The sequence below is a fragment of the Knufia obscura genome (assembly GCF_036327395.1).
Source record: "Knufia obscura strain CCFEE 5817 isolate CBS 148926 chromosome Unknown scaffold_10, whole genome shotgun sequence".
NCBI lineage: Eukaryota > Fungi > Ascomycota > Eurotiomycetes > Chaetothyriales > Trichomeriaceae > Knufia > Knufia obscura.
This window is the reverse complement of record NW_027042696.1, coordinates 301,545-316,329: the sequence shown is the minus strand read 5'-3', so window position 1 is coordinate 316,329 and position 14,785 is coordinate 301,545. Positions and strand designations below refer to the sequence as shown.

General features: G+C 51.9%; 6 protein-coding genes across 6 annotated transcripts; 1 reads left to right on the top strand and 5 right to left on the bottom strand.

Moving 5' to 3' along the window:
• Positions 1-1,519: 1,519 nt before the first annotated feature.
• On the bottom strand, positions 1,520-2,188 carry PMZ80_007927 (uncharacterized protein; the record flags this gene model as incomplete). Its single annotated transcript, XM_064876332.1, has 1 exon — positions 1,520-2,188. One exon carries the CDS (start codon positions 2,186-2,188, stop codon positions 1,520-1,522), a length of 669 nt encoding a protein of 222 aa, XP_064727639.1.
• Positions 2,189-3,055: 867 nt separating this feature from the next.
• On the bottom strand, positions 3,056-8,636 carry fur4 (uracil permease; the record flags this gene model as incomplete). Its single annotated transcript, XM_064876331.1, has 5 exons — positions 3,056-4,735; positions 4,788-4,903; positions 5,891-5,899; positions 6,189-7,840; positions 7,903-8,636. The coding sequence occupies 5 exons, from the start codon at positions 8,634-8,636 to the stop codon at positions 3,056-3,058; spliced, it is 4,191 nt and encodes a 1,396-aa protein (XP_064727638.1).
• Positions 8,637-9,473: 837 nt separating this feature from the next.
• Positions 9,474-10,849, bottom strand: ENV7 (Serine/threonine-protein kinase env7; the record flags this gene model as incomplete). The annotated part of the gene is made up of 2 exons (XM_064876330.1): positions 9,474-10,445; positions 10,520-10,849. 2 exons carry the CDS (start codon positions 10,847-10,849, stop codon positions 9,474-9,476), a joined length of 1,302 nt encoding a protein of 433 aa, XP_064727637.1.
• A 705-nt stretch (positions 10,850-11,554) lies between these two features.
• PMZ80_007924 (uncharacterized protein) lies at positions 11,555-12,530 on the bottom strand (the record flags this gene model as incomplete). The annotated part of the gene is made up of 2 exons (XM_064876329.1): positions 11,555-12,278; positions 12,337-12,530. The coding sequence occupies 2 exons, from the start codon at positions 12,528-12,530 to the stop codon at positions 11,555-11,557; spliced, it is 918 nt and encodes a 305-aa protein (XP_064727636.1).
• Positions 12,531-13,044: 514 nt separating this feature from the next.
• PMZ80_007923 (uncharacterized protein) lies at positions 13,045-13,972 on the bottom strand (the record flags this gene model as incomplete). Its single annotated transcript, XM_064876328.1, has 3 exons — positions 13,045-13,224; positions 13,279-13,762; positions 13,815-13,972. 3 exons carry the CDS (start codon positions 13,970-13,972, stop codon positions 13,045-13,047), a joined length of 822 nt encoding a protein of 273 aa, XP_064727635.1.
• Positions 13,973-14,539: 567 nt separating this feature from the next.
• Positions 14,540-14,774, top strand: PMZ80_007922 (uncharacterized protein; the record flags this gene model as incomplete). The annotated part of the gene is made up of 2 exons (XM_064876327.1): positions 14,540-14,658; positions 14,708-14,774. 2 exons carry the CDS (start codon positions 14,540-14,542, stop codon positions 14,772-14,774), a joined length of 186 nt encoding a protein of 61 aa, XP_064727634.1.
• Between the last annotated feature and the right edge of the window lie 11 nt (positions 14,775-14,785).

Genomic DNA, 14,785 nt, shown 5'->3' with positions numbered 1-14,785 from the left:
TGTCAAATGGCCTCGCACTACGAAGGTTTAGCCGCTATCTACAAGTGCGAGAAGTTACGAGGAAGTCCTATCTACGACTGTGAAAAAAGGATCCTTGATGCTTACTACCTACCTACTGGCACCGCACCTACGTATCTCTGCCTTCCATAATCGTCCACCACGTCTGTCTAAGATTGAGCAGCGGCACTAGCGACATGGTTTTCTGTTCCATGCCAACATGCACGAACATTCACAAACCACTCTTCCCAGCCGTCACAGTTCCGGTTCCCTTGCCCTCGCGCATGGATCAGCCGCGTTCGTTTCTGGTCTTGACAATAGGATGCTGGCGATGCTGACAAGCAAATTTTGGCTCATCTTGAGGCTTTCTTTGACATCTTGAACTTGTGTCCGAAGTTGCGTGCAACTTTCTGCCAAGTCTGATACCGTGGCTTGTTCGTTTTGTATCTCCAGTATTTGGGCGGTCATCTCTTTGAGCTCCGAAGCGAGTTGCCGGAGCTCCTTGGTACGTGTGATGATGGGGGTTGTTTGCGACATTTTTGTGGTTGGAATTTGTGACAAAGTGAGCGGGTTGAACTGTGCTGGACCAAAGACTGTTAAGCGTCTCGAATTGTGTGAGTAGAGTGACATCTAGCTTGGTGAGAAGCTGAAAGACTGAAGGCGAGTTTTTGTACCATGTTGAGCAGGCAGCATCGAACCAGACTTCGGTACTTGCAGATCAAGTGCGAACGGCCTGGTTTCGCTATTGACTAGTGCTTCCAGAATCTGCAGAAGCGGATGTTATTGAGCAAGTTTTGGATGGAGCAGTGCGCAACAGCTTCTGCACCTCTCGAAGACGACGCGAGCGTGCGGCTCTGGGGAAGCAAGTACCAACAACATGGCCTAGTTGAGCGCTAGGGGTGCCTCAGGCTTGATAGTGGTCAGACGCTCCTTCCAGACTCGCAGAGCCGTAGGTTGGGTTGGCGGCGGTTGACCTCAAGGAAGCAGTTGCTATAGCCATGTTTGGTTGCACGTGTCGACGTCGGATAGTCTTGGAAATCAACATCTCAACGGCTGCTATGTATTACTAAAGAGCGGCAATGGCAGCTTGGCATCGATGACTGCGATACACTGGTGAAGCTTGGTGATACATGGTAAATACTCAGCTTAGCGCTATTTTATTCATTCTGAGATATGCTTGAGTTCCATGTGGGAGAATGAGATGTTACTATTCAACTTTCGCTGATGACCGGTAAAAAAGAATGACTTGCGAATCATGATGCTTGCCTTCCAAATTATGGTATAATGCGAACGGAATGACTGATCGGGAGGGGGGTCAGACAATCGCCTGTCTAGCCAGTACGAGATCGGAGAACAGCTCTCAAGTCAAAGAGCACCTGTAACGGACGAAGGCATCCGAGAGAGCACCATGCCACAGGCGTAGTGCTCACGTTGCTTCTGGGCACGATCGTATCGTCTTGACAGTGTCGCGTTCGGCATATGGCATTTCACCCACGGCCCATGGCTGCTATTACCCACTCTACTACAACCTCCTCAACACAAGCAACTTCGCCCCCAGATTAACACTACTCCGATACCCCACAGTCTCCGCCCGCACAACCTCAACCCGTCCAGCCTTCGTCAACTCATCAACTTTCGCCTTATACCCCCCACTCTCCCAAATATCATCAATCACAGTCGCCACAATCAACCCACCCCTTTCAACAACCCTCACAAACTCAGGCAGGACCTCAGGCCCAACATGTCCATGCGTTAACGTCCCCACACATGCCACAACCTCATACGATTCATCCCGCTGCTTCATAGGTTTACTCAAATCCGCTTCCTCGAGCTTACTGTAAACACCCGTACGCCTTGCGACATCCAGCATCCCCGGACTAAGATCTACACCGTCGATGTTCGAGGGGAGTGCGCCGTGCTTAGCGAGTAATACGCCCACGAGGCCTGTCCCGCATCCGGCGTCTAGGAATGTCGCGTTGGGCATATTGTCTGCGCCGATGGCGCGCACGATCGCGTCAACAGCGGAGGTGGGGCCTGCGTAGCCGTCTGTGACGGTGTCGCTGTCGTAGCGGGTGGCCCATTCGTCGTAGAAGGTGCGGGCTGTGTCGACGTCTGAGAGGGCGTAGGCACGGGCGTAGTAGGGGTTGTTGCTTGTGGGGTGGGAATTTGGGGTGGGGCTAGTGGAAGTCATGGTGTGAGGGAGGTGCGACGCGATATTCAATTCCTGGTGGGCGCGTGTATTTCAGGATTGGCTGCTTTAGGTGGTTGCTGTGGCTAGCTGTTTTGGATAGTTGCTTTGGGTCGCTGCTTTGGATGGCTGCTTGGGGTGGCTGCTCAGTTGGTTGCTCAGTTGGTTGCTTTGGGCAGTCGGTACGGGTGCGGAAATGTGCTTTCACGTCTCGAAGCTGTAAGCAGTAGAATAGAAGGAAGCATCAATGGACATGAATCACCAAGGGTAATTAGTCGTACTTGTACAGATTTGTAGGCTCGATTGCGTGCTTTGCCGTGACTGTGGCGCAGATCCACACTCGGTCCGCGAAAACTGGAGTACCCCTCATCATGCCATGCCGCAGGCTTCGTCATAGTTGGTATAAGTTTCATGTCAAGGAGACAGAGGAGAGATTGCTTCAAAGTGAACGTTCCGGTGAGCCGGTTTTTAAGGCAAAATGACGGCAGATGGTTCAGGGCACCTCGCGTGAGCCAGGGGTCTCGAACCCAATGAAAATGTTGTGGCAGAATAGTCAATGGCGATGCTACCCGGATATCTATGATTGTAATATGTGGCTCAAGGCAATGCTATTGAAGGTTCCTTAATGTCGTGTTAAGAGTAACGAGTACAATGTGACACACGCGTCGCGACCTACTAGTACGTGAGCTCAGTTCCTGTCGACCACGCTAGTCCGGTGTAGGCTAGCGCATCTACAAACGAAGCCTCTCTTACAGTGACCACGTTCTTGAGCGTGATGGAAGGCTGTAAACAGTTGTAATCATATCTCATTGACTTCGTCGAGAATTAAGATTATGTTTAACATATAGCCATATGCACTAAGACGCGCAACTATTTCTTCCCAAACTTCCAGAACCCCTTGTCACCTCCATGCTCCATGCTCTCCTCAGTGCCGTAACCTGTCCTGGAGACAGCCTCATCCGCATCACCTTCACTTCCATACACCAAGCTTGGATTCCTGACTTCATCTCCAATCTCCAGCCAGCTACCAGTTGGGCTCATGGCGGGCATCGGGAAGATCTTCGCCAGCAGGGTGTAGACGCCCGCGCTGACAATGAACCCGGTGAAGAAATTGAGTCGGTAGATATATGTTGCTCCCATCGGGACATCAGTGCCTACTGCGCCAGCGAAGCCAACCACATTGATAAGGATACCGCAGATGTAAGCGACATAGCCTCTCCATTGGATACCGGCTACGCCCCAGTATGAACCGTCGGACTCGCCGTTGTACAGGTCTCGGATTTGAAGGTAGCCCTTTCGGACGAAGTAGTAGTCTGCGATCATTGGTCCGGCGATCGAGGAGAGGAAGACAGAATAAGCCGACAGGTAAGTTGTGAAGTTCGATGCAGAAGTGAGAAATTGCCACGGGCAGATCGCGATACCAATGATGGCACAGATGTATCCACCTCGTCGAATGTTGATGTACCGGGGCAGGAGAGCCGTCAGATCAGTTCCAGCAGAAATCGAGTTTGCGGCAATGTTCGTTCCAAGCTGAGCGACGACGAAAGTAAACGCGATAAAGAAAGTTCCGGCGCGGTCTCCGCTTGTCCCATGTCCGCTAGTAACATTCACGCCTCCTTGGACGAAATATTTCAACAAGTCAAGGGGATTCCAGACTGCACCGACCTCTGGGTAAATGACAGCCGAGGCAGATCCGGCAATAATGCCAATGAACGATGTCAGACCAAAGCCCATTGGAACGGTGATACCTTGGGGCCAGAGGGCATTGCTAGGTTTCTTTGCGAAACGCGCAAAATCGGGATCGTTGACGATGAGAGTCGCGAAGTTGCTTATCGCGGACATGATACCGGCTACGATTCCCCATGCGAGCTCTGAGCCCTTGGCTTCACTTCCCTGGTTAACGATTGGACCGACACCACCAGCTCGGGCGATAGCCCATGCAAAGAGGGAGATACCACCGATGGGCGCCACAACTGCCTTGAACGTGAAGAGATGCCTGATCTTGTGTGGAGGGAACCAGATGAATGGCAGCGAACAAAGCCAGAACAGCACAAAGCTAATCATGTAGTTGACAGTTGCGCCAAAAGCGAGCTCCCGGTTCATGTAGGAGCCGTGTCCGAAGGATGGCCAGATAGCTGCAATCATGAGGAAGACGCACTGCCCTCCGATCCACGACTGGACACCATACCAGATACACGCCATGACAGATCGGTTGAGAACAGGCCATAACGCACCCCAGATCCCAAACGAGGCTCTGTTGACGACAGGAAATCCAATATGGTACGTGGCACCGATTCGACCAGTCAAGCAGATGAAGAAACCAGCAATGGTGTAGCCAACCCAGACGCAAATCCATGCCTGCCACCATGATAGACCGACGTCAAGTGACGAGGCTGCTATCATCCATGTGTTGATGTTGAATGAATCCGCAATCCAGAACGTGACGAAGTTCCTGGCACTCCATTTTCGTCGCTCAGGTTCGACAGGTTTGAGATCATGGTTGGTAAGGAAGAGTTGTTTGTTCGTGAGGCCTGGTTCAGCTTCGACTTCCTGTGTGTCACTGTTAGCATACTTTCGTACAGAGCACGTGTTCCGGACGTACGATTTTCTTCATGGTATGCCCGAAGCGGCTGCGGGACGTCTTTTCCATCCCGGCGGCAGGCGCACGCCTGTGTCCGTGTGCAGGGCTAGAGCTTGTTCGAGGCTCAGAGCCGAATTCTGTAGTCTGGGCCTGTATGAGTTCGTAAAACAGAGCGATCAATTACTCGATGTTTACTCGATAGAAACTCAAGAATGGTACTTTGTGTGTCAGAAAAAGACGTCTTGACCATATATATTTGCTCTTTTGTCACAGTGGGGATGGGGTACCAACCAAGACGGGAATGAATATGCGGCGGGGGGTAGCGTGGGTACAAACTTCTCTTGTGTCTTGATGAGCTCTAGTCTTATCGCGCGACCTTTGAAAGTTGGTGCTTTTGGCGGTCTGGTACACCAACCAAGGTTCATCAGCTATCGATGTCCTCGGATGCAACATAAAGATGCGGGATAGTTAAGTCGCGTGTAGCACAAGAGCCATAGCGATTCGACCCTTGTTCAGGCCTGATATCATGCATGACCTGACGCTGTTTTTCATCAGATGTTGCATCATATTTCGCTAGAAGCTGTTGCGGAAGTGTCAAGGCACAGCTTTAGCGACTCATGTTGCATGAGGGTGGGAGCCAAGAGCGTGTTTTGTGGAGGAAACCACAGTGGATCGCTTGGTTGCGCTGACAGACCCCTGCCTGGGCTCGTTTTTCCTGCCTGGCGATAAGACTTTCTGACCAATGATATTTGTGGTCATTAGATTCTGTTGCTCGATCACATCGAGAAATAAGAAAGCCTCGTTCACGCCTGATATCTTGACTCGCGTGCTGTAGGTTGATGATTCTGGCTGTTCTTATCAGCTTTTGATCGGTCTTCTCGTCCCATTTGCGTACCACGCCTGCTGAATGTGGCCCAGTCGGACTCGTGTTTGTGTCGATAGAGCAATCAAGGTCCTCGCGGAAATACCTATAGGGCGAATCAAGAGTCATGTCGTGCGAGCAATGTTGGTATAAGAGCGTGCTCTACAGTAGGACGTCCAGTCGCAGACGCTCACACAATAATAGAACGGATTGTGATAACGGCCCGTCGCAGTTGCCAACTGCTCAGTAAGATTAACCCTACCTCTAGCGGCTAGGAAGCAGATCAGATATTCGGGGCTGGAATCATATACGTTCTTGAAGACGACCAATGCGAACTGCAAGCACAGGCCAAGGAGGATCTCGTCCATGGTAACCCGGAAAGCGTTTCACCAAGTCTCCTTCTTGTTACAGACATACAATGAAGTGTCACGTTTTCGGTCACCAAGGGGGAGCACTGACATTGCGATTGACATATCAGGCATTTGGTCGTCCAGTATGCCTCAATATACATATGTAGTCTTTCTTTCCCGCTATCCATTGATCTCATCGATAACGCTTACCCACCTGCGGCAGCTCAACAATATCCGCGCTGAAGCTACAATGTCCAGCATCGTCTTCCTCCATGACACCTACATTCTCGTCTCTGGGCTGCCTCGTCACTCCCCACATGATAGGCTTTGTAGCAATATGGTCATCCTCCCACTGATCTGAAAAGGGCCTGCGAAGCTTATCTGCCGGATCCTTGTCTGCGTGGCACATAGCGCTGATCACAGCTGAGTTGTTTCCATGTATAGGTATCCGGTTGTCGAGTGGCCTGCAGGCGTGTAGAACTTGTGCCAGTATCATAACCACGCCAACGCAACAGGCAGTTACCGTGGCTCTCGGAGAGTACCCGACATCGCTAAAGCCGTTGTTTGTCAGATTGCCGGCGCTGTCGTAGTACTGGAGCCTTGCTAGGAATATCGACTGAGAGATGAGGAAGTGCATCAGAACCAAGAGGGCCGTCAGTGGTACACCGTACCTGTACGGTAGCTGTAAATAGTATGTGGCTCGTTGTTGACCTCTTGGCCAAGTAACGCGCAGAGATTTCCGCTTCCCATGCGCGTACGATGCCCACTCGAGAGCGCCACATTGTGCGGTGTACAACGAGTTGTATAGGAAGTAGGTTGTGGACAGAGCAACTTGGAATGAGTTGGCGACGACAACATCCAGAATTAACCTGCCACCCGACTTGCCCTCGAGCCCAAGAATCAGCTCTGAGTCGACGGCGCCGAACCTCATCTTCATTGCTTCTGCCATGTAGTAGCCAGATATGTTGACAGAGAGTCGGAAGAGTGTGAAGCCTACGCTAACGTACGAGGTGCAAAGGAATATAGTTGTCCACCAACGCGTAGAAGATGTAGCAGAGTAGAGTCGTCTCCTGGATCGTCGCCTGTAGACCGCATCGTAGCTGCCCGTGTCCTGAGTCGATCGCCAAGCCCGCAGGCTTTGGAGGTCGAGAAGACACCATCCAATCGTCGTACCGTCTTCGTGCTCGAGGTAAGAGGCAACCGCATCCCCCACAGTGGCCAAGATCGGTACTTCCAGGTTCCAGAGATATCGTGCTGCAAAACACATGCAGACAAACTTGACTACATTGCATCCAACCACGACGTACAAGATGTACGAAACGAATTGTAGTTGACATTGCGACACCTCTGTGGATTCACTCAAGCAGCTATTCACGGTGATATTGCCTACCTGCCAGCTCCCATCAGGTTGCACGTCCTTTATTGTGCTCGTGTTCGAGCTTAGATATTCGCCATCCTCGTCACGTACGGTGAAGTAGTCGCCTAACCAGGCGGTACCCGGAAGCCAGTCTGTGTCCACTGCCACAACAGAGCTGCCATTCAAAGTTTGTCTGTTGTATCCACAGGCGCCCATGTTTGTAGCGGTATTTGGCTGCTGCACTACCATAATTAAGTTCCGACGACTGGCAAGGAACTCGGCCTCAACGTATGCTTTGATACATTCAGCAGCGGTAAGATTGGTCCACCCTCCTGCTTTGTAGGCGTTGCGTAGTCGCGCAATAGTTTCTGCAGGACCTTCATGCCCATAACAATAAGTAGTGTTGTAAGGCTCTTCGTAGGTGGCGTCAGTCAGGAAGCCCTCCTCGGCCATGACATAGGCGAACAAGTTGGTACCACTCGTGGAGAAGATAGTCGAGTTCCATCTGCGAGAGGTCAGTGTTCCAATCTCGACATGGGATTAAAGCATGCCAATGTGTTGACCTACAGAAGGTGTAAAGGCAATGTACTGAAGCATAGCATTGCCCATAGAGTTCCTTTCCAGGCCTTCATATAGAACAAGTTTTTCACGCTCGCTATTCCAATTTCCAGAGACACTCGTTTAGCGTGAGCAGCATTGACCTCACTTCTTGTCGGCGAGCTCAAGCACTGCATTGTAAAGCTGCTGGCGGCAAGGAGAGCTGTGCCGAGTAGATTGATCAGCAAATGGAGAGCTGTATTCCAACGCTTGACAAGGCCGCAATCACCAGTGTAGATGATACCCACTCCATCGTTGACAGTGAACTTAGCGAACGAGACGACTGCGAAGACAGTGTTGATCAGCAGTACTAGACCAGTGATGGCCGCTGCTGCCATCACAGGCTTGCGCCAACCTTGGAAGGTGCTCTCGACATCTTGAGGATCTCCCGCACCAGAACCGAGGTAGGCATATTGTCCTCGACGCCAATTTGTGAACCATCTTTGGTCTTTCGTGGTAGACGTACCACTAAAGTCTATCAACGGGTCTGGACGTGGTCCATCAGTGAAGCCGGCTCGATTCGCGTGGCTGCCTTGCAAAGGCCTGTATGCCTTATCAAATCCGTGGAGAAGAGCTATGGTGTCAGTGTCAGGCTGCTTCGTCGTGCGACCGGCTGCTGTTGGTGGAAGGAACGTTAGCTCTACATCCGAGCTCGATCCGAAGTCTGTAATCTTGCTGTAAAGAGAGGCTATGGGGCGCCCCATGCTGCTGATTCGACGCTTAAGAACTCATGATTAACGGAGAGCTCATGTTCTATGTCCAACAGTACGACCTTGATGAGGCTGAAAGACCGCTGCTCGCAGTGCTTGTCCAGTGAGAGAGATACAAGCTCAGCAGAACCAATAAGATGGCTTGCCATCTGTGCAGTTTCAGCCGCCACGGTGGCTTGGTGGCGTCAAGGAAGTAGCACATCGTTGTGTACACATCCCAGACGATAGCGAAGTCGTCCCATGTGAGGAGGACGGAAGAGGACAAGGACGTGCATAATGGAGGATGGATGCGGTTTAGCATGTGGGTAGATAGTGAGAAAGGACACCAAGCATGCAGATACCCGAGTCTGAAGGTGAAACTCCAGTCACAGTGGGCAAGCGCAACCGGTGTCACTCTTGGCAAGCTTTACAGGCTAAATCAGGGGTGCCCGTCGAGCCGGCTCTGTATATCGAAGGCGGGTCGTACCTTCGTCGAAAGGTTACTGGCCTTTACACCCCCTCAGACTTGCACAGGAGGTGTCATGGACCTGTCTGAGCATCCGGTACCGATTTCACGCTATAGCGATCAAGGAGCAGCAGTATAGCTGGCCCGAATGTCGCTTCAAACCAATGTGGAATCGCAGAGTCCGATCGTCATTTAATTCCGAAACTTATCATAGCTCGCCGTCTTCTCTCAACTTGAACAGGCAATGCGAACGTGTTGAAGTAGGTTCGCCCCTAAGATTAAGTCTAAAGTGGTGTACAACATCGTATTTGCTTAGCTCCTCCAGTCACGCTGTGCCAACATGCCTTTTCCTTGCAACAATGCAATGCGCCATGCTGGAGAAACCCCTAGTCATCCAACCCATTACCTCCCTCAGGTAACTTTGGTAACACTTCTTCAATCATCGAGATCAGCTCATCCACATCTGGCCTCTCAGCACTTTCCACAGCCAGACATCTCCTCACAACTTCTCTTACCTCATCACACGGATACTTTTTTCCACTGCCACCACCAGTCGCACTTCCATTTGCAGCACCATCCTCGACAATCGTCCCCTGCCTCTTCGGCTTCGGCGCATTCTCATCCGGCCACTTCCAATCTCCACCCAGCACACATATACTCAAACTGCCACCCGTCTCATCTGATCGTGCCTCGAACGGTGACTTCCCAATCAAACACGCATACATCGTGCACCCAAGCGACCAAATATCAACCTTCGTATCAATCACACTCCCCGTCTTAACATCAAACAACTCCGGCGCCCGATACGGCATAGTACTATGCTCCGCCGCCGTATCCTGCACCGCCAAAGCCTGACTCCGACTCGTAATCGGCGTCGGACTCGGCGCCATACTCCCCAAATCCATAAGTATCGGCTTCGTCTCTCCACTCCCACTCCCATCCCCCTCCCCATCATCATCATCAAGCATAATATTCGCCGGCTTAATATCCCGATGCGCATACGCGTGCGCCTCCCCAGCTTTCTTCCCCGCCTGACTCGCCGTTACCTCCCCACCCGCATCCTCAGGCATAAGCGGCACCCCCTGTTCCTCCTCATCATCTGCACTCCTCTGCGCACTAGCAGTCATAGTCATAGTCCTCGCGTTACTCCTCGCCTGTCGTGCAAGATCTCTATCCTCGTCCGCCGCCTCCCCTCGCACCCTCGCGGCCTCCCGTCTCGCGCGTCCAGCCCCACTATCCTTCCCAGGCACCCGATACCGATGCATCGCCCTCAACCCCCTACACACCCCAAGCATAATCCCCATCAACCTGCGTTCACTGAACCGCGTCCGATTCACCAAATTCGCATTAATCTCATCCTGCAGGTTCCCCCTCCGATAATACGGCAGGAGTATATACACCGTCTTCTGCTGCGCCCCATCGCCTCCTATACCTGACACCCTCCCCCCTCATCCTTAACCTGGTGGTCAACAGCATGAATGATGTAGTCTCCCCCCTCCACAGCCCCGAATAAACTGTAGGCTTCCACCTCTTTCAGCGCGAGCGCGACGGATTCCTGGCCGAAGGGACAGCGGATTTTCTTGAGGGCGTAGAGGGCGGATGTGGAGGTGTCTTGGACGAGGTAGACGTAGGAGAAGCCGCCTTCGCCGAGGAGGCGGAGGAGGCGGAGGGTTCGAGAGTTGATTTTGAGGTTGGGCGAGGAGGGGAAGCAGAAGAGGCAGTTTGTTAGGTTGGATAATAGGTCCATTATTGTGGTTGCCATGGTGGGTGTTGGATTGAGGTTGTAGGTGTTGTAGGTGTTTCAAGTAGGGTGTTTCTTGTGTGCTCCTATGGTTGAGTCGAAGGATTGTAAGGCGAGTGGTCGTGTCAGGGTGGACCAGTCGGTTGAATGAGAGTAGCGACCGGCAGGAGTAGTCGCTGCAGGTGAAGAATAGCAAGCTCGTTGGAGCTGTAAGATTCTGAATGAGCGGTCGTCCGTCGCAAACCGTGTTACGTGCCGCCGGAGTTGCGATGATGGACGAGAGAGACAAGATGTTCTGCTACTCTTGAAGCGGGAAAGAAGATGGACGTAAAGGTGTCACTGTTGTCGCAAGTTGAGTTCGGTTCGCGAACGCGCAGCACAAGCAGCAGGGGTCCACGGGGCCGAAACAAGCCACGGCGATCTCACCACCATAAATAAGGCACGAGTAATATTGAAAGTAGAGGTCAATTAGTAGCTTTAGATTCATGGTTCTATGTCCTATGATCTATGCACTAATATGCACACATTAATACTCTGACTATATCGCCCAAATGCCACACAGATGTCCCGTGCTCCCTTTACCTTGGTCCAATATGCGCCTGATGTACAGTCTAGCTTGCTTTCGTGGAAACGTATCACTCTATGCCAGCCCAGTGATACCCATAACGCCATGCTCGCAAACAAAACACAGCCCCAGAAACATATACACCACACCTCTATGCCGGTCTATTCCAGTCTCGTCATCATGCCGCCTCTCATATTAGAGTTGACAACACCGCCAACTCCAAAAGCAGGGATGATCCTTCCCATTCTCGCAAAAGAGCATGATGCCCAGTTCTTGGTTATCTGCAATGCCCTCTCCGGAAACCCAAGCTTGCCCTGTCTGTTATACAAATCGAGGCCAAGCAGATGCAGAGGCGTGCTAAACACCTGCATCGCTGCTGGCGCAAGGAACTGCGCCGTGTTTGTGCGTCCCGACTCAGTGCTCAATATTCTTGAAAACTTCTCTTTCACACTCGGCGGTAGCTCCGCCAGCCGTGGCGCAATGATAGTAGGGAGGTTGAAGGACGCGAATATAGTGAGAGAATCTCTGCATGCGAACAGAGCGTAACTCAGCTTTGGTATCTTCGAAGCTGGTGAAGAGGATGTCGAGGCACCAAAGAGCTTTGCGAACTGACTGTCCTTGTAGACACACAGGGACATATTGACGGCGCTTGTTGCTGCGAATTTGGTTGGGCCAGAAGTGACATTGTTGGCTTTCTTGTTTTCTATCGTCGAGGTGAGCGTGTCTATCGTGTTTGCAGTGAAGTATGTGCCGTAGTAGAGAGAGAATATGAGGAGGAAGGGTCTCGACAGGAGGAATCCGTGTGGTCGGAGGAGGGCCGACTTGGTTGCGGCCAGGAGAGAAGCTGAGATGGACGTAGACGTAGCAGCTTTACGCACGATTGCCCTGCATGATACTGTCAGCCCTGCACAATTTCATCCACACTTTGGCTTCGCTCACTTACTGGTCAATGATAGTGATGACTGGTGCTACCAACAGTGAAGCGGTAGCAGCGGATCCAGCATCTGCCCCGAGCCGCAGGCCCAGCTTGTTGGTGTTCCAACTCTGAATGGTGTCTGCTGTGATGCTGCCATCTTTGATCTTTGGAACCGGTATTTGCGCATTATCCAGCAGCTGCGATGGCTGTTCTTGACTCATGGTGTTCTTTGGCACCGTAGGGGACCTCTTAGCGGCGCCATGCACGTAATCTGATGATGGTTGCTGAAGGAAGTCGTCGTACGAGATGATAGGGTACAGAAGCACCTTTATTCGTACCTTTGCGACTTCGTGATGATAGCAAGGGAGGTGATATCAGTTCAGATGATATTGCACGCGATGACGATGCTGGTCAGCAAATAATCTTGCGATCGCGCTCGACCGCGGTGTCGTTCATACTTCGCCGCTCGGGACAATGCGAACCGAGCGGTACTCGGGCAAAGTCGCCATATCCTCGCTACGAACACAATCGATCTGCTCTCTGTTAGGTAGCTAAAGAGCAGATATGAGTGCACGTTAATGAAGAGGAAACCTGATACCAGTAAACCGAATATTGCGCGCAGATACCGTCTGTGTGTTGTACAGTATAATTGTCGGACAGCTCTACGCTGCACGTTCTGGTGAGAAGAATTTGTACACTTTGGTCACTAGGCGCACTCTTGCTGGCAAGGCCGCATCATAACTCTTTGAGCTTCGCCTCCTTGTTTAAGGCCTGCGATCTGCCTGTTGGGTTCCTCGGGGTGACCGCTCCCTCACCACCAATGGCTTTGAAGCCTTGATAGAACATCCATTCCACAGCGTGTTCGACAGGTTCATCGAACATGTACGGTAACGCAGGGACTGCTGCAAGACCAAGCTATACACATGTTAACATTGCTCTCTGCCGTCCCGTGGACTGGCTGTGACTTACCCCAATGGGACCCCACGTCCGTATCGTCGTATTCTTTGCATTCTTCAGCGCTTTCCCTGAATACCTCACAATACTGTGTATCGTGAACGCTGGTAACCCCATACTGGCAACGCTCTGGAAGACAGCCCTTTGTGCAGCAACAGATCTCCAGTCCTCTATCGCGGGTATCTTGACCGGTGTTTGCATCAAGCTCTGTTTATCTGGCGAGCCGTCCACTATGGCCTGCATATGCTGGTCGTTCTCCGGGTTCAGCAGCTTCTGATTCCTTTTGTACGCTTTCCAGCTCTCGTGACTCACGTCACCTATCAGGTATGCCCATGATATACCATATGCGCCTCGGACCAGGTATGGATGTGCCACTGGTCTGAATGACTCTCCGATGTCTGATGTATATGCGACGTACCGGTGGGCGCTGAGCATAATCGTCCGTAATCTATTTGCATAGGCGGCATATCGCACGGGGTTCTCGGTCGTATCACCAAGTCTGCAGACGTAAGTAAGGGCACGTTAGAGTTGCATTGGGCATGGTCTCGCACTGGCCATCATAAAGCTCATCGAAGAAGCTATCCTGTCTGTCAACCAGACCCTGTAGGTCCTTGTTCAATTTCTCTCGAGGGATGTGTTCCGATATGGAGGCTGGCGCTCCATCCGGTACCAGCTTCCTGACTTCATCTTCTTTCGTCTCGCGTGGCATGATGATGGTGGAAAGCAGCAGCTGGGAAAAGCAAGAAGCGCTCAGATACACAAGTTACAGCACGAATGCGAAGAAGTGAGTGTACACAGGGAACTAAGTGATGTGCCACCGGCAGGCTTGCAAAAGCCATGCAAGATGAGCATGCGACTCGCATGTGCAGATCTGGGGAGCTCCAGGCGAGCGCGTGCTGTGACGTTATGGCTGCTACGCCTCGGAAACTAGCTACGGGAAAGTAGAAAAGCGCACTATGCTGGCACACCGTAGCTATGACTAGCGCGTTCATGGTTAGCGCATTAATGTGAGCTCCTGCGGAAGGAAGCTCTGGCGAATTGAGCAACGACGTGGTCGCCGATTCGACAACATTGATCATAGACGGTACCGCCCATAACCACATACCAGATTCTCTTCTCAAGCCTCTCCCGCACATATACGCCAAGATGGTCGCCACTTACACTATCGCCGGCAGGCAAGTCGGATCCCACGTTGTACGTCGAAGCTCCCTAGCACATTCAGCGGATAGAATACTCCGGGCCCTCGAGAAACACGTCTGACAAGAAGCAGCTTGCAATGGCCACACTCGGAGTCATGTTTGGCGGTTCGTGGGCTGCAACCAGGGGAGGTAGCAAGGCACCGCAATCGACACCTCCGATCAACGCAGGAAGCAAAGACGAGGAGAAATTTATCCAGTACGGACTGCTCTCACGGGCATATGAATACCTTCTGACACGATTACAGAGAGTTTCTACAGTCAGTCGAGCAAGAAGACAAGAAGGCCAAGATCGAGGGCAAGCAGCCTCACTAGGTACAAACCGG